Source organism: Cyphomyrmex costatus, unplaced genomic scaffold (genome assembly GCF_001594065.2).
Source record: "Cyphomyrmex costatus isolate MS0001 unplaced genomic scaffold, Ccosl1.0 scaffold116, whole genome shotgun sequence".
Classification (NCBI taxonomy): domain Eukaryota; kingdom Metazoa; phylum Arthropoda; class Insecta; order Hymenoptera; family Formicidae; genus Cyphomyrmex; species Cyphomyrmex costatus.
This window is the reverse complement of record NW_017275130.1, coordinates 1,253,609-1,281,049: the sequence shown is the minus strand read 5'-3', so window position 1 is coordinate 1,281,049 and position 27,441 is coordinate 1,253,609. Positions and strand designations below refer to the sequence as shown.

General features: G+C 33.8%; 2 protein-coding genes across 25 annotated transcripts in view; one reads left to right on the top strand and one right to left on the bottom strand.

Annotated features, from left to right (window-relative positions):
- Ca-alpha1T (Ca[2+]-channel protein alpha[[1]] subunit T) overlaps positions 1-11,174 on the bottom strand; it is a 49,531-nt gene extending 38,357 nt beyond the window's left edge. The window contains exon 1 of the mRNA XM_018545195.1: positions 10,789-11,174. Coding sequence (XP_018400697.1) covers positions 10,789-11,174 — 386 coding nt within the window. The remainder of the gene's footprint in view (positions 1-10,788) is intronic.
- A 9,703-nt stretch (positions 11,175-20,877) lies between these two features.
- slo (calcium-activated potassium channel slo) overlaps positions 20,878-27,441 on the top strand; it is a 102,555-nt gene continuing 95,991 nt past the window's right edge. For all 24 annotated transcript variants that reach the window (XM_018544956.1, XM_018544989.1, XM_018545048.1 and 21 more), the window contains exon 1: positions 20,878-21,589. In XM_018544956.1, coding sequence (XP_018400458.1) covers positions 21,281-21,589 — 309 coding nt within the window. In that variant the 5' untranslated portion in view covers positions 20,878-21,280. The remainder of the gene's footprint in view (positions 21,590-27,441) is intronic.

The window sequence follows — 27,441 nt, the reverse complement described above, 5'->3', positions numbered from 1 at the left end:
CTCTCTCTCTCTCTCTCTCTCTCTCTCTCTCTCTCTCTCTCTCTCTAGCGTGCAACTCTCACATTTTGACGAACGTCAGCTAATGCAAAAGAAGAGATTGATGATAAACATTTGTATATTTCACACGATGACGGGTATCCTTTATTAGGACCAAAGATTTACATTTCTCAGAAGCTGACTACTAGGATTAGTCTACCTAAAAGTAGACCTGAACAACAGATCTTTCAGAATAAAAATATGTATTGTCTCGAAAGTAGAATAAGTTCTTGTTTTAATCTCGAAGAGCGAAGATAATAAAATGGGATTCTGTGTTCGAAAATTTGTATTCTGTTTAGCTCCAAGTATTATATTATACAAATAAGAAGTATGATAAAATTATTGCACTAATTGCAAAGCGAATTTCATTTAAATAGCGGAATATGATATTTTTAAATTTAAGTATGTGTATATATTAATTGTATTTTACATGTACGCGTCAACATGACATGTCAGTATTATATCACTGATGATCTCATGACACTCAACATATTAAAGCTAGAATAATTAACGTAGATGCATAAAGGATATCTGTATAATTATTAAAGTCGTATAATTAACGCAAACAAAGACACGATATCTACGTATATCAAAATGATTGCTCTGTTATTCTTCCAGTAAATGCTCCAGTTCACACACAATGGATTCCGCATCGGTGTGCACGGGTGGCACGTCGTCCGACAGGTGTATCCGCTCAAGTAGAAAACAGCTGAATGTACGAGAGACTTTACGCGTTAAACCTAATGGATCGTGTTGTTGTTGCTATTAACTTTCATCCCCTTACGAGGCATGTACGGCTCTTATTACCAAGCTTTCCCCAGTAGGTTAATCATTAATAACAGTTACATGAAGGAAGAACAAATAACTGCATCCCTCAGCCATCGAATTCACAGTGTATTGATACTGATAGTTTTTAACGAAGCAACTATATATTATTATTTTTTAATCATTGGACTTATTGTTATTATATTTATTAAACAGATTCATTTAATTATTTTATTTCAATCAGACCTTATCGTATATTAGATAATTCAAGATGTAATTTGATTATAATCGCACTTTAAGGTTTCAGAGACAATACATTTTTACGTAAACATGTTATTAGTTTTTAGTATAAGTAATCAAATGATAAGCATTGATCTCTATTAAATATTATATTTTGTTCAAGTAAGAAAAATCGTATCACACTTCCGTAAATTCATGTGTATACTATAAATACTTTGACAGAGAGAGACAGAGAGAAAGAGAGAGCACATTATATCTTTAATCTTAATATGTGATTTTAATAATCGTAGATAATCTTAACTTTCTGTAAAACATTACATATCAAAGCATTAGAAAAATAATGTATTAAAAAAAATTAATGTAAAAGCAATGTAAGATAGAAAGAGAAAGATGGCTAGAGTATTTTTCATTTATATACCATATATATTGTATTAAAGCGCTTTTTCATTATCATCTATTCATCCGATTGCTTCTTATTTACAAGAAATAATGTAATGAAAAAAAAATGTATGCATCGTACATTTTGTTGAAAATGCAAATATAGACGACAAAGTAAATAATAATAACGGCGAAGAAATGGAAACAACGATGGAAAAGGCAGAATTATATCAACTCCGTTCCCTGTTATATACAACGTGTCCCAGAAGCATTAAATGTTTTCCCAGAACATATTTTTCCTATAGAATGAGATATTTGGAATTTCTTTGTAACAAAAAGAGAAAGACAGTTCTCTAAAATGCACTTACACATTGAAAAATTTTTATTTTTAGTATCTTAAATCTCAGAATAAGAATATTTGACGCTTAAAATTTTAGATTTTTCAAAATAAAATTTGATTAAAATCACAAAAAAGGGAAGAATGATTATTATTTGTACTTTTCATATTAATATGAAATAATAATAATTTGCTGAAAAATTTGGAACGCTTGACAAACTACTGTCGATACGTCGTCATTAAAATAACTGACTTTTTTCATATAAAATATTCTCCAGCATGTATGAATGAAAGAGCATCCGGTGGTACTTAGGACATGCAATCGGTGCTCAGTCAACAGGATGTCTGATATGAAGAAACGAGGAAAAGGTGTGATAGAGAGTGTCAGGGATGTCGATCTGCGACCAAACTTCTTTCCAGATTCGTCGTTCACGTCACGATCGATTCAACGAAGTCGACATAGCCTGAAAAGACCTAAATCATCGAGGAAATCCTCCGTCAAGGCACGTTTCTTCTATTCTCTCGTGACAGTCTCGTCCCAAATCGTTTCGACAACTACTGCTGAAAAAGTTTCACCACAATTTGTCGCGATCGTTTGTACCGACAAAAATCAGAAAATGGATTATTCGTGCAATTTATTAGATTTTCCTTCTTTTTTGTGATCGGACAAAAATTGTAATGGAACTACCAAATAAAGCGCGCGCTGACGTGTTCATAGAAAATCAAATAAAAACGCGCACATCATATTTTACGCTTGAATCACTACATTGGTCGCGTCGAAGCTGACGTCTTACTTTCATTGATCGTGAGACTCGCTCGCAAATTATGAAGACAGACGTTACGAGAGACAGATCTCTACACAAAAACAGTTACATGCATGCTCGATTTCTTCAAAATTTAATATTTAATTAAAGTTATAAAAGTTACAAATCAAAATTATAAAACAATAATTTTAGAAATTTTAAAAAATTATAGAAATAAATGGAACATAACTAATACGAATACGAAGCTTATAACAGTCTAGCTTGGATTTTTAATTGCTTATATATAATTTCGCGTGAATTTATATAATATATTAATATATGTGTAATCCGTCCATAAATGAAGTTTTTAATCTTGGAAAATTTTTAACGAAATATCAATAGCAAATTTTTCTTTCAATCTTATTTATTAATTTTTTGTTTAAAAAAATAATTTATTGCGCAAATCATTGAATCTTCGAAGAAGCTAAAGAATTTTTCTAGACACTATTGATACATAAATTTTACGAACAAGTGAGCAAAGTCGTTGAACGCTAACAAGTTACGACTTCATTGCTTATCAGCATTATTGGAATTCTGTAACTCTTATAAGAATAAATTGATATATTATTATTTTGAATCTTTTTTATAATATAATATATATAATACAATATTATATATATATATATATAATGCAACCATAATATAATGATATTGATACTGTCAATAAGAGATACAGAATCCTAATGTAGGAGACCCAATCTGTCATGCAAAAATTAAGGCAAATGGGAACAAGCTTCTAAAAATTCAGTCTAGTATATTATTAGTTTGGATTCCCTAATGATTTAATATTATAACAAAAAGCGATAAATGATATCAATTTCTAAGCAGTTTTGTGTTATTGTATACTTCATTGGAAAGTGTAATATGAGAACACAGATATCTGAACATCAAAGTCATATACGATGGAATACGGGCTTTAAATCGGTAATCACAGACCATCGATTACAGCAAAGACTTGAATGATTTTGATTGGAAGAACATTCAAATTCTAGACGAGGAGCCGCGTTATAACAAATGTCTTGTCTCCGAGATGCCTAAATATTAAAGAACAAAGTAACAGTCTTAACCTTCAGACAGACACGGAAGGTCTTCATAAATCTTATATTCCTATTATAAACAAGGTTTAACTTTGCATTACTAAGATCTCTGGATCTCTCACATTACAATTATGTTCGCAGTGACAGTTAGACGGTTTCTATTTATTATATATTCGACGTTATACATTATGTGATACTAAATTCTTTACATCTGCTGATTTCGTTTATTAACAACTTTTTGCTTTGACATAGATTTCTTTAATTTTTTGACGCAGACGTGAATTTTTTTTACTAGAGAAACGTAACTAGCTTGTCTAATATAGTACAGAAGACATATAACATAATTTCTTGTCTTCAACAAAATAACGACAAATTTTCTCAATCCGTCAGCCAGTTGTTTGACAAGTGATTTCGTGTTCTCTGATCAACCATTCATCTCATATCAATTTTACTCTTTATTTTTATATTTATTTTTAAGTTTAATTTGTTTATTATATTCTTAACAAAACTATCGTAATCATACTTAGCGATTTAATTGCTGCGTTATAATTTCGTCTTTCTGAAGAGGGCCTGAATACAAGGCTGAGACATGTTAAATTTGTATATGAAAAATATATTTTGTATTTTTGTAGCGTTAATATATATTTTATAACTTTTAATATTTTAAATTTTATACTAATATATATTTACATTTAATTATGAAGATATCTTTTGTTATTACGATTTGACTCTCATTTGCCTTTGTATCATTTTGTTATATTTGTAATATGAGAAGACATCGAACTACATACTATATTTCACAATTAAATTTGGTGATGTATTTATTCTCTTTTTTTAAGTTAATAGTTAAATTATTTGTATTTCTAAAGAAGAATCTAGATTACAAATACTTTATCATTTAAAGTGTAAAATGCTTAAAAATTTGATTTAATTAATTTATGTTAATTAAGACTGGTCATGGTATGTAAACTTTATGTATTTATGCAATACTGCATATCACTCAATATTGATAGCATTCTAATGTCAACTTCCTGTTTCTATTTTTATTTCTAAATAAGTGCATCTTCTGGAAAATTACTCTTGAGTAACAGACTGCATTTTATACAGTCGCGTTGAATTCGGTCATGACGGAACTATTTTCACGCTCGGATATTCCAGGAACAAGAAGACGGGCTTTTCTCATTTCCGGAATGAGTAATTAAATCGTTATGAGAATAAATGTGAGCGTTTTGCGAGGGGACAAAAAATACCATCTATCTCACGAATCCATGTACGGGCACTGCTAAAAATAAATCCCGTCCCGTTTTAGTGCGCGGAGAGATAAGCAGCGGAAAATCAATTGGATTGCTCCGCACGTGAGCCGTAGGTGTTACAAGACCCCGGAGTCCTAGATAACCGTTTATCGTACGATGTAATCTGTACTCGCGCCACCCCAGCCGGTGTGCCTGCGACCGCATTAAGTATCGTTCGTGTAAGGATTAATGTCGTTGCAGCACGCTGCAGAATTCTCTTGGCTCGCTGCGACAATACACGACCGTTTACATAAATCTTGCACTAGCGTCGGGTGTTATGACGCGATGCGGAAACACACGAGAATACAATCGCGATAGAAGAAGACTAGCTCACTAGAATTTGTAGTGCCGATTTCTCTAATGTAAAAAATCTCATATAGAGCTTAAATTATTATTCGATATCTGCATTGAGACAGTTTATACATTTTTTCCGATGAAAAATTGTCTCTTTTGTTAGAAGAAAAGAGAATTGAACAAAGAGAGAGGCGTAGAAAAGTCGCGTTTAATGTAAACTTATATTAATTGCTTTGCGTTGCATTTTTATTACGATAAATATTGCTATTATCTTATAATAAATTTAATTTGATAAATATTAAAAAATAGACTTTTTTTATCAAGAAAATTGTTTTATCACTACCGATTTTTGAATTTTTAATAGAAATGTTATATATACTAAAAAAAGAAACATCGATTGAAAAAACATTACTAGATTATTCCAAGTTTATTATTAGATTAATTAAATTCGATGAAAAATGAATTTTTATAAGATGGATACGTATGTTCAAATAACAAACCGACAGACACATTGTATTCATTAGCGAGATATTATAAACAACGTTTGCCAAGGCTTTCAGAATGATTAAGGATATTTATTAATTAATTATTTTTAATTAAAAATTACACTGCGTCGTATAATTTCAAAGATATTAATATTAATTAATATTAATTTCTTTTAGACGACTTCTGTGCAATATCAATGCTATAAATTGTACTGCTACGTTGCAACACACACACACACACACACACACACACATACAAAACGTCAGTAAGACTTGTGCGATAGACGACTGATTTTTATGTACGTGCTCGTTACGTGTCGATCGGTCGATGGTGGCCCGTCAACCTGTTTCTCATCGACGCCTCTCGCTCTCATCGGTGCTCATTTACGCGGTGCTTAATAGACAATCAAGTGGCCGAGGCGGCCGAGCAAATTGTTTCGATCGACTGCCGCTTCCGGCGACGTTCGAGGCCGCGGATGATTGCCTCGTTTACCTGGCTTTAGTCACTTGATTATTTTTCCCCGATCCTACAAACGTTCTGACCTGTATTCGTCATCGATCGATGACAAATTTCCGAGAGGATCTAGTAAAAAAAAAAAAAAATGAAAAAATACGTGAAAACACCATCGAAGAGATCAACGGAAAACCACTCTTGAGATCGGACCGTTCGATCTACTACTTTTGATTGTAGCCGTAATATGACATTGCTCGCCGTAGAAGTACGGCTGTCATATCATTTGAAGTTAACACCAACTTACAGTAATATTACGTTCACCGTAGCGAAATACGTGCTGCAAATATTGCACGCTATTACGTATCTTTTTCCCATTACATTTTCCAGGCTTCCATCTTTTTAGAGCGACAAATTTAATACATTTCTAATATCCAATATCTTTTTTCCAACGTGTACCTGCGGACGAAACGATCTCTTTCTATAAATATTTCAATACTGATTTAAGTCCCCTGTTGTAGATTCGGTGATTCCAAGAGTCGTATTTAAATAATAAATATCTACCAAGCCACAAAATAAAATTGAGTGAGGTAATATACGTTTATATGATAATGTTCTTATTTTTATATACATAATGCAATTCAATCAATTATATACATGAAGCAATCCAATCAATTCATTAAAAAACAGCAAATTTACTGTTTATTGAATATGGCAAATAATTGCATTGCTTGATCTATTGTAGCTTTAATGGAAATGAAATAAAAATAAAAAGTAACATGAATGCAGTGAAGCAGCTCGTTCGATTGTTTGTGAGAATCAGCAATTTAAATGCAATTCAAGTAACGCAGTAGAGTAGTGCAATCACGCGTCGGCCAAGAATGATAAGTAGTCAAAACTCGTAACGTCAGCCTACTGATGGATACTTCTTTTTCCATATCGTGGAATGTTTTGCTAATTCTAAAGAGTTGCGTATTTATATAAATCTTAAAAGGAATATGATAGAAAATAAAATGTTTAAATTATTATTCCGTAATTATATGAAATTTTATAATTATAAAGAAAAGAAGAAACAATTTTATCATCTAATTTTTCAAAAACAAAACATACCTAATGCAATGCATCCTTTGTGTATAACCCTCGTACTTAAAACTAAAACTTTAATTAACTTTGAGACTTGAAAGGAAACAACCTACTTACTTTACAACTAATTACTTTAAGACTTGAAATGAAACAACCTCTCTCTCTATCTACACACAAATAAGCATTAGAATTAATTAAACGGATTAATTAAATGCAGAGGATACCTGTAATCAGATTAAACCGTAAATAACTGCTCGGCCGTTTTATGGTACTTAAGATAATGAAATAAATTATTAAACTAGAAGAGAGAATGACAACCGCTTATTCTGTTAATGGTAATAAGCATGGCATTTCACATAATCTGTGTACCATGTAATTTCGCACTTAGTTTCTAAACAGAAAATCCGGAAACAAAGTATTTCTGCGCGCGGATTATAGGTTTCGCTGAATTAAAAGAACTGCGATGGCTTTTTATTGATCCGAACTGCGTTAACTGCTTAACTCCAACTTATAAGCCAAGTGAAATAAACTTCTTGAATTATGCAACGGATTATAAAAATACATTAATTACTTTTTACGCATAAAATTAAAGTTTTTTTTTTAGAAAATTAATCAACGGTTAAATCTTTGAAATTTGTTTAACTATCATAATTAATTCTGAAAAGACAAAAGTTTTTTATCCTAATTTTTTTTATAACTCTTTTGTTCAATTCTGGAAAAATAAAATCTAATTTAATTTGAAATTATAATTTTTGATTATTATAGCAAGTTAAAGAATCACCGCATTTAATCGAACGTTCGAAAAAATAGAAAATTGATTTTAAATTTATTTCATCTTTTTTGCAATTTTGTATGATTTTATGTTTACCAATATATGAAGATATCAATGCAAAGGAAATATATGTTACACATTGTAATATAATATTGTATAAATTGTATATTGTATCGATCATTGATTTATTCAAATCGAACAAAATGCATTCAAGATGGAAATACATTTTGTATAAAATATAAATATTAAAAAAATGCATTACCATAATTTTATTAATGTCAAAATTAATATTAAATTAAAAATCGCGTTCATTTGCGTATTGAAGTTAGATTGTTAATGGAATAAAATCTGTTAATTATAAATCAGTTATAAACCACAATTTTAGCAAGTAGTTCAAGGAAAGATGTAGTTCGACATTCCCTGGCCCGCCCTTGGTTTTGCTAGGATTAAACATCGAAGGGTCAAGGTCTCCGTCGCTTTGACACATATACACACTCTTGTGTGAAATGTACATCAAAACTTCCAAAATTGAAACCCACCAGTTTTGAATTTCCGTGTAATATGTGTGAATTAACTGCGCGGTAATATTGCAATTCAAACACTCTAGTTAGTGTAAAGCATTGTTTTGCTATTGTTTTCGTTATTGAACATGTGTTTTCGTTGTGACATGAGCATCCTCGCAATTTGGTCTCTCAAGAGAGAGAGAGCGCTTACTGCACAGTATATAGAAATAGGAATTAAATTTTTTATACGAGACTTGGATTATTAAATTGACGGTTATTTTGGTGTATTTGCGAGGATCGTCCCCATTATGAAGGGAATTAAGGATTTCGCGCGGTATCCGGGGTATCTCTCAACTAGAATTTTTAACCAGGAGGCGTGAGGGGCGGCGGTTTCGCAGTGGCAACGTGAAACAAGCTCGAGGTCCGCATTGGCATTCGGTGCTACGGCGTGCTCCAACCCGCGCCTATTGTCCTCACGCTCACAATGGAGATCTTTCTGACGCGGCGCGCTTGCCTCGGCGCTTGTTGCTTCGATGGTCGGCTGACTAAACTTTGCCCGGACGTCGCCGCCGTCGTCGCTGCTGTTACCTCACCACGTGCAATGCACGCCCGCCCCCAATAATTTTCCCGCACAAACGGATATAGGCGCTGCAACCGTATACGCGTCGCGAACCAGAGGAGGGATCTAGCGCCGCGAGAGGGTGAGGAAAATGCTCGACGAGGAGGAGAATGGGAACGTCACCGTGTGCGGAAGAGAAAAAGAAGAATCGTCACCGCCGCCGCTGAGAGGAACGAGATAGGAGAGAACTGTGCCACTGTGGAAAGCGGCTACGCGCGCAGTAGGATTCGCCCTGGGGATAGGTCAATCAATGACCTATTTAAGGTGTCTTCAGACTGGTCTCCCTCGGCACCCGCCACCACGTTTGCCACTCGATCGGGGCTACTCGTGGCGACAAATACCCGCCTAGTGGCTGAGATTCTACATTCAACAAATGCGGAAGTGTTGCACGTTCGTAGGACGTGTGAAGCTTCATAAATTAAAGACGTGGCGCGAAAACAGAGCGTATTTTCAAAGAGTTTCACATTCAGAAGCGTCGCACGTATAAGGAATGATTAATTGCCTTTAGAAAAAAATATCAATCACATTTTCGAATTTTTATGGATGATGTACCATGTCCTCTGAGAAATTATACCTTTCAAGAAAGACATTTTTCTTGCCCCAATTTTCCCAGTAAAATAAAGACATCTTTTCAAATTATGCTTTTTATATTATAAAAAATAACTAATTTGATTTTGAAGATAAAATTCAATTAAAAATTTGATGTTAGTACATAATCCTTGATTTAACACGTTAAATTCAAACAACATCACAAACTTTCAATCAAACATTGGAAAGAGCGCATAATTAATTTTTGTTTTAATTTAAACGTGTTTTTATATTCCTTTTACCTATAAAGACACCAACGCGAAATAGTATTGACGTTAGGTGTCAATCCATTAATGTATGTACATTATAACATGGTTGATTTATTGAGATCGAATTGAATTCATCACACATTCAAGTGCGAATATGTAAAAATCCCGTTACCGTCGATCATTTGTTCAGCTGGATAAACAGTGTTGCCTCGATATATTGCCTTCCATCTAAACTTATTTGATAATACACTGCACATTGCAAGACGACTTAGGAAAATCAACAAATCCTGATAGCTGTGGTGAATGCTGACGCACGCGCAACCTTGTGTAGTCAGAGAGATGAAATAAATTCCTAATGAAGATCGACTGGAACAGTTCGCATCAGCTTACCACGACCATGAAAAGCAAATCTGTATTCGTAAAATGTACACAAAGATGCCTTCTTTATAAAAGCTACCGCAGAAACTCGATATCCAATAATCACTTATACTAATTCCGTTTTGGAGGAATAGTCGTCTATAAATCACATCGCTGACAACATAAATGACAAAAAGCGTGTAAAAAACTTCTTAATTATTGAGAAACTTTATGAAAATACGTATAAAAGACGTTTTGATCTTTTAATACCATTTAAGGACACATCTAATCTTTAAAATTTATTCTTCACTACTCCGACAAATGAATTTTAATTCCTTAGACATTCTCGAAATGCTCAAAACACATTCAAAAAGCAATCAGCTAAATCTACTTTCAAGTTTCTTTTAAATAAATTACTTTCAGAAGTACTTTAGATTTTTACGCTGATTAGAGCGCAATGTACTAGAGCGCATGTAGGTCGACGTATGTGCTACAAAGCAGAGTTTATCATACCGAGTCGAGAAGTACCAAAAGGATATGGATTAGTAATCAGCGCGAGACACCAGTTGCGCGGTCGTGTGGTCTGGTCGAGATATCTGAGAGCGATCGGAATGAAACCTGGATAGGGTAGACCCTCGCCCTCCTCCTCTTCATCCTCATCGTCGTCATCCTCGTCTTCGTCGTCATCGTCGTCGTCGTCCTCGTCGTCCACGTCGTTCTCACCATTCTCATCATCCTCGTCTTCATCTTCCCCCTCGACCGCTCGCTTATCGGCAGATTCGCGAGCCCCATCCTCGTCCTCGTCGTCCTCGAGGTCGCTGAGCTCCGCCACGTCGCTGTCGGAGCCCTGCTCGCCGACCCCGGTTCCGCTGACCGCCTTCGACGCGGATCGGTACCGGTATCCGTGAGGATAGTGCAGCGACATCCTCGAGTACCTCGAGTGCCTCTCTCTCGTGAACGCGACGTTCCTCCGGTGACTATGATGGCCTTCAACGACGTCGCGGCCTCCTCGGCGCCCGGGGCTGCGTGAGGCGACGATTCCGGGACGAGTCCTCGACCGTTGGGGGAGAGATTCTCATCGCCCGATCTTGCTGCACGTTCGATCTCTCTTCCTGCACTCGCTCTTAACTAATTGCGTGAACAGTCGTTCTCGACGATGTCATCGGGGATGCTGCGTGTTTGATTCGTTGTGAATTTTTTCGTCGCGAATATGACGACGAGTGTCTCAATCGTCACCCGACGTCTTAATCCCGACGCTCGACGTGGTGGACTGCTCCGGACTGTCGTGATCGACGTAGAGAGCGAGTGCCTGCCGATCGCATCTTATGCCGGAGTCGGGGACATAGCGAATCCAGGTGTGCAGTTGCACCTCTCGACGCGCCTGCCCGGTGATTCCTCTCTCACCTGCGCTTCTCACCTGAGGACGTGGCGAGCGCGCAGTAACCTTGCCCCGGTATCGCGATGTTCCTGGAGGTTGCGTCGTGATCCTCGCCACGAGGTCAGGTGATACAAGAAATACGCAAAATCCTCCTTGGGAAAGAGACAATTTTCGAGACGACGCGATTTCAAGTCTCGGAAGAGGAGCACGTGAAGCGCGTGGCCGAGAGCTAATTCACTGCACCACCACCACCACCTCTTTCGCTTCCTCCTCTTCTTCCGAGTATTCTCCACCTGATTGTATCCTCTCTCGTCAGGTGCGGGTCCTATCGACCGCGACGTCGGTCGCGCGGACACGAGGGCACTAGCGCGGACTATTGTCCGCAAGGCGAACGTCGAGTGCGGACGTATGGTGCGGTGGTGGTAGCCAGCAGCTGAACGCCGCGCGATTGCGGCCGTGTTCACGACGACGACGGTGCCCGGCGCAGCGTCGACCGGTGACTGAAAAAAACGTCGAACATCCTCTACCCGATGATGGTGCGGACGCATGCGCGACCCCCGGTGTGTGCGTGTCCCTTGCCTCATCCGCGTCTCGCGACCTCCAACACACATCCTCCCCCAGAGAAAATCTGGAGATCTTCCTACTCTTTCCTACTTCTTCTCGGCCTCGTTACACCTCTTCTCTTCTTCTTCTTCTTTTTGCTCTTCCTCGACCTCCTCTTTTATCTCTCGGTCGACCGAGAAGCACCTTCACGGTTGATACTCGACGTGGGCAAAACGGAGGGGAAGAGAGAGAAATTGAGGGATGGAGAGGTGACTGTAGAAGATCCAGCGAAGTCCTTGAGATCCTCGCTTTCACTTTCGGCGCCAACCAAGTGATACTTGTGACTTTTTCTCTCTATCATTTGTGCGAAAGATGTTATCTTATTTTGAACTTCGCACCCCTATTGACGCCCGGGCTAATTGATGACCTAGGGCCACGTGATCGGCATCAGTGATTTCTCGTTACGAAACAAGCTGAAAGATAATCAAGCAGAAGACAAGTTTACCGGAAGAAAAGTTTCTTTTTTTGGGGCAAAAGGAGGAGAAGAAAAGAAGGGGAATATCGATAACATCGAGGGTGTATTTGATGGATGACTGTTCGTAGCACATTGTCGAAGGGTTTTACTCGATAAAAAGGCAATAAGAAATTGCGACGATTTTATTTTACATAGTGTCTGAAATTCAGCGTTTTGGGAGCAGTAAACTTTTCAAAAGACATTTCCAAGTATTTTTTGTGTTTGTAAGCTAAAAGAAACTTGTCAGAAATAATATATCAAGAATAGAAATGTCTCGCAAAAATAGATATGACTACAGTTAACTTTTTCTCTTTCGAAAAGAAATGTAGTTTACATTGCGATGCTGTTAGATTCTGAAAATTATTGTTTATGCTTTTAATCGAATTTTTTATACGTATGTATATACATATCTATACATAAAATTATTTTATAACATAATAATGGCATTATTTAACCGTAAGTTTTCCATGATTTTTTTGCCATAAACATAGATATAAAGAGATATTCGCAAAATATATTTAATGTTTTGTATTTAATATTTTCATATCAAAGTAAGTTAAAAATAAAATAATTTACGTTTGTTTTTCTGTATAACATTTTACTAATTTGATTACAAAGTGACTTAAAAAGGTAATCTCTAATCAAAAGTATATATATATCTTTATATTCTATTTTTCATTTTTATTAAATTTTTATTAATTTAAGTATGAAGTTTATCGTATAGAAGCAACTTACATCGTGATGTATTAATTTACTTCACTATTGGAGCAAACTGGCTGCAATGCAGCACGTTCATATTTCACTTAATTACAAAGAAACTACATAGTGTACAAAACCATTCCAGGAATGAAAATATAGAGAAAGGTTACCCATTTCGTATTTTTTAGTACATTTTAACTATAATAATTAATCATTTGAAAAATCCAATGTCAAAATTGTGAAAATTGTTTCAATTCTCCCTTAATTATGTTTCACTTATTTTAAGGCGATAAATTAAGTAAGTAATACAATATTACACAGAAAATATAATAAACAACCATAATACTGAGTGTTAATTATACCTGAACAGAAAATAACAATTTTTTTACTTTTTATTTCTACAATTTTCTAATAAAGACTTTAATGGTACAATGGAGTCGCAGAAACAACGATTTACTGAGACTAACTCCCTATGCGTTTCATCTATTTTTGCTCGGAAGGTGGAAAATGGAGAAGAAGCAGGTTGCGCGCGTGTTTATAGCACTGTTGCACGATTTCTCGAACGGAAGAACGAGAAGGTAACGGTGATAATCAACCGCCGGATACTGGATACGCGATTAAAGTCAGCGCTGTGTCCGGAAACGATCAAACTCGTCGAAGATTACAAACGCGCCGTCATCAGCCTTAATCGACTCCGCGTGCGCAGCCGAAAATAGAAATCCAACCACGCGCGTTCCATGTTCGTCGTTCAGTCATTTCAAGTGGCTGGCATTTGCAGCATTTGATGTTTTGCGAACTATTCTCCTTAATAAGAGAAGAAAAGCTAGAGAAAGATAAAAAGAAAGAAAAACAAAAGGAAGGAAGAGAAACGTCTTTATCTCTTTCCTGTATATTTGCAACACTTTATTCATAATGAAGATAAATGCTTACAATGCAGAAAAAACTGGATTATCATCACCGAATATATCAGTACATTTGGATACAATACATTATAAATTTATTCACATTTATGAATACAACTGCGATTGATTCATGATGTTACAGCGACTGATAAAAAGTTTGGCAAATGTAATGTAAAAAAATCTGACACTGCATAATATAAAGTAGTTGGACTTAATCAAGAAACACAATTTTTTGCAACTGCTGATATTCAGTTTTAAGAAAATCTTCTTGAAAAAATTGTTCTTTACGTTTCTAATCTAATATACCTAAAACAATGAGAAATATAAAAAAAAAATGTGACGAATGAAAGTTTTATGATTTCGAAAGCTGTATTGCTTCTTATGGACATCTTGCTTCTGCGAATATCAGATATTCAGGATTTCATCAATCGGTTCTTTGAAGTTTGCTTTTCTGTATAAATCTGAAAAGAAAAATTCACTGAAAAATGTCGAGAGCATCTAAAGTTTTATGAAAACTTTATCATTAATGAAAACTTTTTATTAAATATAAAAAGCAAAAATACATTATACCTGTGATTTTGTAATGTTCGAACAGTTTTAATCTCAAAATTATCGAACTATCCATGGATTTGTGAAACGCAAATAAAATTCGTTCAGCTTTATTCCTGAACTCGCTGTGATCCAAATAGACCGCTGGTCGCAGCAGGTTGAAACGAATTACTAGACAGCTCCGTGTCATCACGCGTCGTAAGCTGCAACAAAAGACATTATATGTTTGATATATCTTCCAAATTAATTTAAAGCACCAGTGTTCCTTTATCTGTATATATAATATCTAGAACGTAACTAAACTATGTTAAAGATCTATATCGATATAATAACCGAGTGTATGATAATGACATATTTAACAAACGGTGCTGTAAATATTTGGGTATCATGATCTTTACGGCAGAATGCGGCTTTGCTTGCCTTCGTTTACTTGATCTAACTGCCATGACTATATGCATATTAAAGTACTCGATGTTTAATGACCAAACTAAAATTACCACAACAGCATCCGAGCGTACTGTCTTTCATTCGTAGAATCATCGGAGAATTCTCAACTGTGATGAAGTATCCGCTGTCCTCCGAGTTTCAGAACAATCGGTGAAGTAAATGTCTTGCAGTTTATCCGGTAAATTTGTTCAATGCGATTAAAGTTGGCTTCGTACAAGCATCTCCTTCACGAGGAACGTATAATCATATATTAAGATGCTCCTATAAATTACATCATACATGTCATATCATGACAATGATAGGTAAGCTAATATATTCACATTTGTACAATTTTATCGCTCTTTCCAGCAATTGCAAAATAATGTTTTATTTTTCTTCATATCGCTTTACAACAGCATCCGTTAATTTGATGTACACGTTCTTCTCATTTTTCATACCATTTCAGCGTACGCGAAGTCATTTATCACAGGGTTTATAAATAGATTATGGATCGTTAGATTTTATGAAAAAGCGCGAAATCCATCATCGCAATGATGATGACATGGACATTACTCACCACGATTCATTACCATTTCTTGCTATAATGCTCTTACCATTCAAGCAAATTTTGTTAATTTTTCTTCAAATAATATCTGACAGCTTCTTTAATATAATTTTTTGTATCCTTTAATTAATGTTTGATTGATTAACTAATGATAACTTTTACTCCTCTGTACATGCTGAATACATATTTATCCATGACCATATAACCAGAAATAATATTTTTCAGTTCAAAATCGTATTGTGTTTGCATTAATAATAAAATTATGTGTTTTTTATTTTTAAATAATCGTGTTATCTATGTAACACAAAATTTCATGATTTTTGTTTATGTATCTTTTTATTATGTTAAATATATAGAACTTATTCTCAATGTTTGTACATTGTTCCGACTACTTTATCCTACATATATATACAGGACGTTTCAAATGTTACTCTATTTGTTATACATACGAAATAAAGGTAATTTAAATAAAAATTCAATTTCTTATTAAATAAAAATGTTGTAAAAAGGTTTTTATTATATAACTATAATTATACAAAATACAAATATAAAAAGCAAATACTTATCAAATATAAATTAGAATCTTATTTATTATTTTCTATACATAATTTATAAAATATTTAATCTACGAAATGTATTTTTCTCAGATCAATTCGAGTATATTAATAAATCCTTTCACGAGATTTTTAAAACATCGCTTTTTGTTCACAGATAGAATTAAATTTCTTGAAATATATTAATCCACTTTTTACATAAAATGCTTTTTATATGAAATTTGCTACATAAATCTTTTCTTAATTTTATTATATGTTATCCCTTCAATCCAATAATTTACACACACATACTCATATGTATACATATATATATATATATATGTGTATGTATGTAAATACATTTCTGTACATTCGTCTGAAATAGAGTAGAGTCTGAAAAGAAAAATAATTATTATAAAGTCATAGTATAAAATTTAAAACAAATATTTAAGGAAAACGCAAATGCTGTTAGTTTTATACAAAATATTATATAAAAAAAGAGATAAATTTTTAATCATTTGTTTTATATTTTATTAAATAAATATTTTTAGGACAGACTTCATACATTAAAATATTTGCATGTTAAATTGTTTTACAATATATGTATACAAAAAATACTTTGATTCCTTATATATTTTATGTAATTATTTCAATAATATTAATTAGCTTTATTATTATCCATCGACTTTTAATGCAAGATCATTAATTTACAATAATTTCAAATTTGATTGTAAATTTTAATGAAACATGTGAAATAATTTATTTAATAACTTTTAAGATCATGGAATACAGGTTATATTTTATTTCAAAATTGACGTATTCTAAATGCGATTGTACTGTTATACACAAATAAATTTAATAGTAATGAATACTTACCTATAAGAAATATAATATATATTAGCCTGTACATATATTACATTTTCGTGACTTTCTGTTACACAACAAATAACATTATGTATTATGTCTATGATCAATAACGATGTATAACCTATTCTGTCTTGCCCACTACTGGGGAATGCAGAGGGATGTTCTCACATGCGCAATAAAACAAGCTCTAGCAGACGACATAAAACCTCAAATACATATATTATACTTTATTATAATTAGGAATATTGTTAAAGCTTTTATAGAAAAAAATTATAAAAATGAGAATAAAATATCTTCTATAATATATACACACCTTTCTTCGTTAAAAAGCTTTAAATTTATTAATAATCTGTTACATTTACAGATGATTTACGAGAAATATTAGAATGAGAGAAACTGCAGAAAATCTTTCTATTATTATAATATAAATATAAAATTATATAAATTATATTAATATATGTTTTTTTAAATGTAAATATTAATTTAATAAGTATTTTGAATATTTTAAATAATACGTATTAATATTTGCTATAAATGTTTATGGTTAATATAATATTTAGAATTCAAATAGTGATGAAAAATAAATAATTTATATGGTCACAAAAGATGCTCAAGATAAAATTAGAGCAGAAGTCTATTAAGATTAGTCACATAGTCGATGATGTATGTTATGCACGCGTATATCAGTTTGTTTTTGAATGGATTTACCTCTCGATGTCTCAAACTGTTGTTGCAGTCCTACCATTCGTTGGCAACATGTTTCTTTAAAGCTAAACATAATTATTTACAGCATGTATATGGTTAAAAAAATATAAAAAATTAACATTCAATCGGCAAACAAGTTTAAAACAAGCATAAACACGTCTTTACTTTAACACATAAAAATCAGATTTAATAAAAAAACGAATTTTATAGCTGTTATACATCAACGACGTTTAATTGTAAATATGCTAGATTTTTGATAGTAAGTAAATGCGCAGACATAATTTTTATATTATATCAAAATATTTATCGCAATTACGACAATATGTATATTTAAGTATATACATATAAATATGTATCAACAGTTTTAACTAAAATAATTTTGTAGCAGAAAATTATTGATCAAATTTCATCAAAATAATATTAAATGTATGCGATTTTAGATTTTTATGATCTGTTATAATTGTTAATGAAATTTCAGAAATCCAGTAGTAATTAAAAAATATTAACATTATCGATTATTGATATGTAATTGTCGACTGTTGATATTTGGATTAATCAACTTACTCTATTATAAACTGACTAAATTTTAGCAATCACGTAAGATTGTCGATCTTTAATAACATCTGTTGTTAAAGTCATAATTACAAACTTATTCAATAAAGAAAAAGAAAAGTTAATGAAAAGAACAGTTACATAATATAACTGAAATTAAATTTTTCATTCAAATTTTAATTATTTACTCACAAGTTTCTTTAAAACATATATTAATTGTTTAAAAAATATTCTTATATATAATATAATATTTGTTCATTTTAGTGTTGTTATTTATACCTTTAAATCAGTATTTTATGTAAGAAATACAGCTGCTTGTGCAGTTTCTCAAAATATACACCTATATTTAACAAATTATGCAATTCAATTTTAACATTAATTTACCATTTAGAGCAGTTACCGTTGTTATCGGAACTGAACTGTGTTATTATACTTGTCTACTTCAGATAGATAACGCCACTGCTAAATGTTTGATCCAAAGTTTGTTGTTTTAACTGAAGATCAATTTTTAGAAAATTAAAAAATGAATTTCAGCTTTCACATTATTGTTAAAAATTGTAAAGTTAATAATTTTTATTATTTTATATATTATATATATATATAAATTATATATAAAAGAAACGAATATATTAGTAGATACTTATAAAGATTGAAAAATTAAATTAAATCTAGAGAAGTTTAAAATCATGGATTATATGATAAAGAAATCTCTTTTATAATAACATCAAACTTGTTTAATATAAAAAAATAATAATCACTAATGTACAGCAAAAGATGTAATTTATAATTCTGATAAATACAAATTATGCATTTATACATTAAAAATAAGATTTTAATAACAGAATTTATCCTGAGTAGTGTAACTGTTTTATATAGTCATTATAATACTTTCAAACTGATAAAAAAACTTACAAATAAATAGACAACTACGTTCTTATATCACTAAAAAAATTGTATATATTTTTATTTGAATGTGTAATAAAAATATAATCGACATGATATTTATATATTTTCTAATTCCATTTTTTCATAACCATATTTACTTCCGTATATGCAAGTGCAATAATATTTTTGATAATGGATGAAATATTAGGAATCAACTAGAATTTTTTTATTTATAAAAATGCAGACGACGAGCTTTCAGTTAAATAATCGCGCGTACCCTTGTACTCCATACAAGCAACCCTCATTGCGCCTGTAAGTAGTTGTGCTCGTTTTAGCGCAGCCGCGCACGGCGCCCCCGCAGGTATTGCGGCTGTACCAGTTTGGCCGCGTGGGGTGGTAGGGGATAGGCTGAGAGCGAGAGAGCGTGCGTCTACGTCAGGAAAAGCTCCGAGCTTATTGGTCCTGGTCCATTGTTGCGTATTGATTGCTGTGGAGCAGTGGTATGGTCGTCGGGACACTCGGTCGTCCTCGTCGTCGTCGTCGTCGTCGCCGTCGGTGGTGCTCAGCCGATTAGGTTAAGAGGAGCGGGCGCGCGCGGTCGTATATATAAGAGATAGAGAAAGAAGAGGAAAGAAAGGAGGGAAAAATATAACGTCGTCGTTCGCGTTGTCGTCGCGCATCGTCCGCTCGCGTTCCGTTCGCGTACGCGATCGCGACTCGCGCCTGCTACGTCCGCATCGTACACGCGCGCACTTATACTGTAAAAATATAAAAAGAGTATAATTACATATGTATAAATATTATATACGTATACATAAATAGATATACAAGAGAGCTATATAAACGCGAAGGAAACGAGAAGAACTCGTCTTGCGTACTTATGTATTCGTATACGCGAGCGCGCGTATGTGACACGCGGTAGTTATACAGTGTCCAGTGAGTTGTATCTCCTGCCTGTTCTCTATATATTGCTCCGGCCATCCCTTTCAATCACGGATTCCAACTAGAAGCGATACACACCTGCGGCATCAGTGACGGCGGCGGCAGCGGCTGCCGCCGAGGGTGGTAAGAACGAATCAACACGGCGCAAGTCCTTGGGCCATCAGGATCAGGTATCCACGGCTGGTTACTACGCGTACCGTGATAGCTACGTGGATAGGAAAGCGAAGCGCCTTTCCTAAGGACGCCGTACTCGATGATTCTCGCGTGTCCAGCAGAGACGTGTACATCTGACGTGTGCATTCGCCTCGAAGTAGACTTCTGACGAGGATAGCGAATCGTCAGTCGGACAGTAGTGCGTCGGCCAGAATTAACGATGGTGATTGAGTGATTCTTGAAGAAAAGGCGCTTGTGAACAAAAAGACATTTTTTCGGAGCAAACAAATACGGAGACATTAACAGGTAGAATTAAAGAAACGATAGTAAAGGAGTGATAGGAAAAGAGGGAAAGCTAGAGAGAGAGTGAGAGAGAGAGAGAGAGAGAGAGAGAGAGAGAGAGAGAGAGAGAGAGAGAAGAGGAGAGAAAGGAAGAGTGCAAGAGGTGAAAGAAGAGAGAGGGAAAAAAGGGGGGGAGGGGTTGAAAGGATAAGACGAGGTCTGGGGTGTCAGCGAGTGTGCATGACAGAAGAGTGTGCGTGGAAGAAGAGAAGAAGAGAACTGGGCGATTTTTTCTTTGAACAGAGCGCACGCTTACAAAAGAAATAAAGAGAAAGAAGCTTGTGGTAGCTGCGTATCGTTAGGACGCGAAAGCAAGCCGTGCACGGGTCCTTCTTAGCGCGTTTCGCGCATCTCCCGGAGGCGGCGCGAAATTATGAAGCGTATAAAGTGCGTCCTACTGGCCGCCGCAGCTGCCGTTTGTGATTGTGATAGTCGCCGGTGAATGTGTGACCCGGGGGCAGCAGAGATCCGCCGGGATGACGACCGAAGAGACGACCGTGCAGCCCCCGGTGACGGTAGAAGGCTGCCTCAAGGAGCGGAAATGGTGGTGCTTCCTGCTGTCGAGCATCTTTACCTTCCTCGCCGGGCTGCTGATCGTGCTCCTCTGGCGTGCGTTCGCATTCCTCTGCTGTCGCAAGGAGCCCGAGCTCTCTCCAAATGACCCAAAGCAAAAGGAGCAGAAGTCGGCCCGTCAGGGCAAGGAGTTCGAGGGGACTTTTATGACCGAGGCCAAGGACTGGGCCGGCGAGCTGATTTCCGGACAGACCACCACTGGACGTATCCTGGTGAGATTTCCTATTTTTTTAAATAATTATTGCGATCATTATACTGATAATCGTGACATATAATTCCAATATAGAAGCATATACACCGTCAATAATATTTACATAGTACTATGTGACCTATATTATACTTCTTTCGTATTTTGTCCATGAATTGATTCTCTTTGATTATTAGAACATTCAATAAATGTTTGCAAAATAATTGAAAATAATGTATTGAATGAAATTAATTTTTTTATTTAATTTATTTTTTTTCAATTATTTTCTCTATTTCTTCTTATTATTTTATTATCCATATTATTTATATTTTAATTTCGACATTTATATATTTAACTCTGATTTATAATAGGAAAGAACAGTACATTTCTACTTTTAAACACAGAAGAAAATTTATCTGCAAAAAAGATAGAAGTATTAAGAAAATAATAATCTGTATTAATTGAATGAAATATAAAGAATTTCAAAATAATTTTCAAATATAATAATAATGCTTTACTTGTGCTTATACATCTATTGTTGCTCAAAAACAAATAACAATAGTAAACCAACTACGACTCTTCATGTTGATAAATATATTATATATGGAGTTTTTTTATTTCTAAAGTTGCATGTATTATATTCTTCTCAAATCATTTGAATAATATTCATTAGACGTAAAATTCTGAAACTATTCTATTTGATATAAAATAATATTAATGATTTATGTTGTAAACTTGTTTGACAATTTAATACAGCGATGTACAACTATAAATTATCTCAATAATATACTCTTATTATATTTTATCATAAAACTATAGCTAATACAGTAACAGGCAAATGTTTGATCCATGTAAAAATTTCCTTATTTAAAGTCTGCTCACACCAAGACATTTAACAGACTCGATAAAATTCTTCCGCTGCGATACTATTAAATTATATTTGTAATCGGATTTCCAGAAAATGGAATACAATTTGGCTAAATAGGTCATACGCTGGAGAAAGTACAAAACTGATTTTAAAGAAAATCCGATAAGAGTGACTATTGAGACGGTAGAGGGGAAAAAGACGGGACAGAGGGATATACTGATTAAAACTATTCCGTGCAGATTCGTGCCAGTCACGAGACGCTATTAACCAAAATTCAGGTCGGCATTAAATTGTCGTTTAAATCTAATTCAGCTTCAAAAGTTCTCTCTCTCTCTCCCTCTGTTTCTCTTTCTCTTTCGATCTCGATTCTGATTCCATTGGACGATATCGCGACAGGAATTTCGATATCGAAATCCGCCCCCGTTCGTACCACGCGCCGTGGTGCCCTACCCGAACGCACGAGGATTGACGTCGCGCATCCCGGACGTTCTACGGGGTGAGAACTAGTAGCGAAACGTGTATACACGTAGATTCGCGGCCACTTACACGTGTACGCGCGCGTGCGCGCACACGAGACTCCTAGCCTCGAGCTCGCATGAGAGTACGAATGTATGTGACCGGTGACCCAGTTTTCGTTCGTGGAACCAGACACGACAACGATCCCGAGGTAGAGGGGTGGCTTCTACGCAGTGCGTGTCCCACCCTAAAAGTGCGTTTCCGTTGCCATCGTGACCAGTCCAGTGGCTCTTTATTCTTGTCGTTCTATCTTGAATCTTTTCGGAGCATTCAATATTCGCGAATACATTTGCTCCTTGAACTATTATACATGGATAGCCGTCCTCTAGTTGGCTGTTCTTCCTCTTACACTCTTGCCTCTGCTTCATGTTGAATGCGTTAAGTCGGGCGGGAAGGCAGTGCACAATTTACGAATGGCTTTATTCAAATTTTATAGTCAGGCAGTAAGAGAAAATCCTCCGTTCTATCGAGAACATAAATCGGGAGAACGCGTCGCAGTTTACGATCGCGTTGTTACATTAGGATAATCTCGAGAGCTACGTCGAAGAAACAACACAAGACTCTTGTTGGTTATTCCGTTTGTTACAGAGAAAAATTAGATCATGCACTTGTTCCGCATTTTGCGATGACGCAGAGTTATCGATGTCGTGCCCTTGTAAAAACTTAGCCTACTCGTGGAGGCCGAGCCTGACGACAGATTGCAGCCGACCATGCGAGATCGAGTCGACAAAGTTCAGATTGTAATTACAATTCCGACTATGAATAATAGGAATTTCGCTATATTGCCGATCTCGGATTTCAATCACGGCCAACAGCAAGCCGCTATCGATAGTACGGTTTATTGATGACAAGAACATTGGCGAAACAATCTTAATATTTTTCATGATAAATAAGATTGTAGACGTTGCTTGTCTATTGATTTGATTATGCAATTCAAAATCAGGCATATTGCAGTAATCTCAATTGAGAATCAATTCTTCTTTCTATTGACTTTAATTAATTATTCAAATCTTTTTTTGTTAAGAAGCGTAACAGATTATATTAAAAATCTTTTATTTGATTATATATATATACGAGAAAAATATATCACGGTACCACTAATTATGATGCCAGTTTTTACATCATTAAACAAGAAAAATTTGTAAACTTCTAAACTTTAAAAAATGTTTTTAGTACTAATAAACAAGTTTTAAAAATAATGCATGTTCCTTAGATAAATTATTTAGAGTAACTGTTTCTATTTTTTTTAAATTATTGTGTGACATAAAATTAACATTATCTATTAATCTAAATAAAATGTCTACAAGTTGTTTAATACTAATACAGTTACCGTTTTCAGATACGTTTCATAATTAATTAACAATCAGTTTCTGACTGACATTACTATTCCGCTATAAAATTAATATGGTCAAATATTATATACAAGTTTCTTGCTGATCAGCGAGCTTGTAACATTTTACATTATTCACGATTCTGGTGAGAGGATTTAAATTGTGCTATAACAATAATGTTGTCAGGAAAATTTATTAACCTTTAAATGGAAAAGAATTTGTAAAAAAAACTATTTCCATTTTTGTAATATATATTTTTCTTGAAGATTTTTTGTTGACTATGTTAATATTGATTATTTTCACTTTTTCAGTTTACACTTTCTAATTTTCATTTACAAGTCAAAATGCAAAACAGTATTACGTAAAGAAAAAGTACAAAGAAAAAAGATAAAAAGCTACGAAGTTGTTTCATAAAATAAGATTCAGGTCAAGCAGTTTGTACAATGTACAATATTAAAAACAATGAAAAATAAAATATTGTTCTTTTACGGTACAATTCATCAATAGATTAAATTTTTAATTTTCATGTAAAAATGTCAGATGAGTGTAAAACATCATTTCGCTTTTAAAGATTGAATAATAAATATTGAATGAAGAATGCTTTAAAATACTGTTTTTCTTTTTCTAGACATAGACTAGTATATTTTTAAATTGACAGAATTTGTTCATTTTTGATATTAGAATATCAACAATTGGCCTTCGCGATGTAATCCTTGTTATTTGAGATCAAGTATCATCGTGGCTGTAGAGATATGATTCGTACCTTAATTAAGCAATCTAAATTTTAAATGACATATACATATTCGAGCAAGTTTACTAGACGAAGTCTAGTATAAACCACTTTTGGCACGATTTTTGGAAGTTGATCCCAATATGCGCTAGCGCCATTGAAACTAAACTTGTATCGACCTCCATGACCTCGGGTCGCACTGGGATTAGAAGTAGCAGTTCTCGGCTTTATTCTAGCAGCAAGTAATTACAGAGATGTAAAGTATAAGTCAAGAAATATTACGCTGCATATTTAGACGTTGCTTTCGCATAGAATAATTGAATTGCTCTACTTCTAAGTGTTATTCTTTTTCTTTTTAAATTAACGATACAATTTTATCCCTATAAATTATGTTGTGTGATATTTGCAAGTAAACTGAAAATAATTTTATTTCGAGAGATATTTAATATTCATAACATTTTATTATATTATATCATTTATAAAGTCATAGCGAAATGGAATAAAAAGTTTCTGCGCTTTTAAATTACGTATATCCTCCAAAATAAATACAAAGTAACAATATGTAATATATTTGGACTTATAACTATATAACATCTTGATATATTCCGATTCTTTTAATATAATATTTTATATTAAGTTTTTGAAATAAAGCTTATAAGCATAAGTGTAAATAAAGTTATTAATTTATAATAATTTTGTGAGATTATTTCTACCTTCTGAATATTTAACTATGTCTTTTAACGAATAATGTAACGTTATAAAATGCTCTATATGATAATTAATTTTGATAGCTAATTAATTAAAATTCTTTTCAACAACTTTACTCACAAAATGCTTAATAAGAAGAACCAGAAGAACCGAAATTTGGCAAGCTGCTCATACCAGCTTCTCGTTAACGATATTTATCTATGTCATGTTCCATATTCGTTCATTTTTGCATGATTATATCGAATTCTAATTTTCTTGCACGTGAACTCATACTAGCAGACCGTGTGGAACGTCGAGCTCTGATCTTCTTTGACATATCAATTCCAGTTTTTTGGTTGACGCGAAAATAGTAAAACGCAAATTCGCCCGTTCGGAGCTAAAAACTTCTCGAATATTTAAGCTGTCTCTCGATAGCCAACTTTTTATCTTGTTGGTTGTGCGCTATGCATCGTCCGACGTGTCATAAACGGGAAACTTTTTTAACCGGACTTTTCTCGATAAGTCCGCCGGTGTTCAAGCACACACCATAAATGATAATATACACTCGGAAATATACTGGTAGGAATTTATAGAATTTATACTGTTGAAGTATATCGCACGCGCACAATGCGTGCTCGTGAAAAAATCGTACAAATAACCACGCGACAGAAAACTATATGAATTATGCATCCGCGATTTATGTTTACGTGATGCACGATCTACTTCAGAAACACGTTTTCCATGTTTTTTATGTTAAAAATTAATGTCCAGTTTTTGCTTTAATTTGAATATATACTTGTTGATACTATATTTATTACAAAAATGGGAAAGTATGCGTAGCAAAAATTCGGGCGAACAATTTCATGACAAAAATGCGACCGGTGGATTTTATTTTATTATTATTTACTTAAATTATTTAATTTAGATTATTATAAACATAAATGGCATAATGTATTATAATTCAGGAAAGTAATTTTTCATTTCTTATAAAATAAAAAATATTTTAAAAAAATAAAAATTATCTTGAAATACACAGAAGATTAAACCCCGGCTAAGATAATATTTTTCTCAATAAATTAAATTATTTATTATTTTTAAGATATGCTTAGGTTAGCATCGAATTATCAATATTGTTTTAATATTATATATTAAATTAACAAATAAGTTAATATACAATATTACTGCTTTAATTTTGTTCATGATTGCGTTTTAAAACTGGAAGAGATTTCAACGCGCAGTTAGCAGAATTGGATATATACAGGTATAAATTTACTCTAAAATATTTAAGCTAAGATCCGCTTTGACCGAAAATAAGTTCATTTTTCTTAAATAAAGAATAAACACGTGTATACTCTCTCTCTCTCTCTCTCTTGAGATCTTGCAATAGTTACAAGTAAATCCGAGAGAATTGAGTAGAAACAGAAAACCAATAAAGATTCAGAATTCTTCCGCAATGTGGTGTAATATATTATACATATATGCACATATTACATCTGCCACATGTATATTTCAATTGACGCGCGTACATAAACGCTCTTATACACGAATAATATACATATGTAAGTTAGCAAATGTTATGGAAAAGATATTTATCGCAATATTGCTCGTTAAATTGCTGTCGCTTGTTAAAATGCATGCGCAGTATTCTGCAAAGGAAATAGGATAGTAGGTCACGATAACATCAATACTTTGGAGGTAGAACAACTAATGTCATTTTACAGATTGGGATAGAAAAATTTTATACG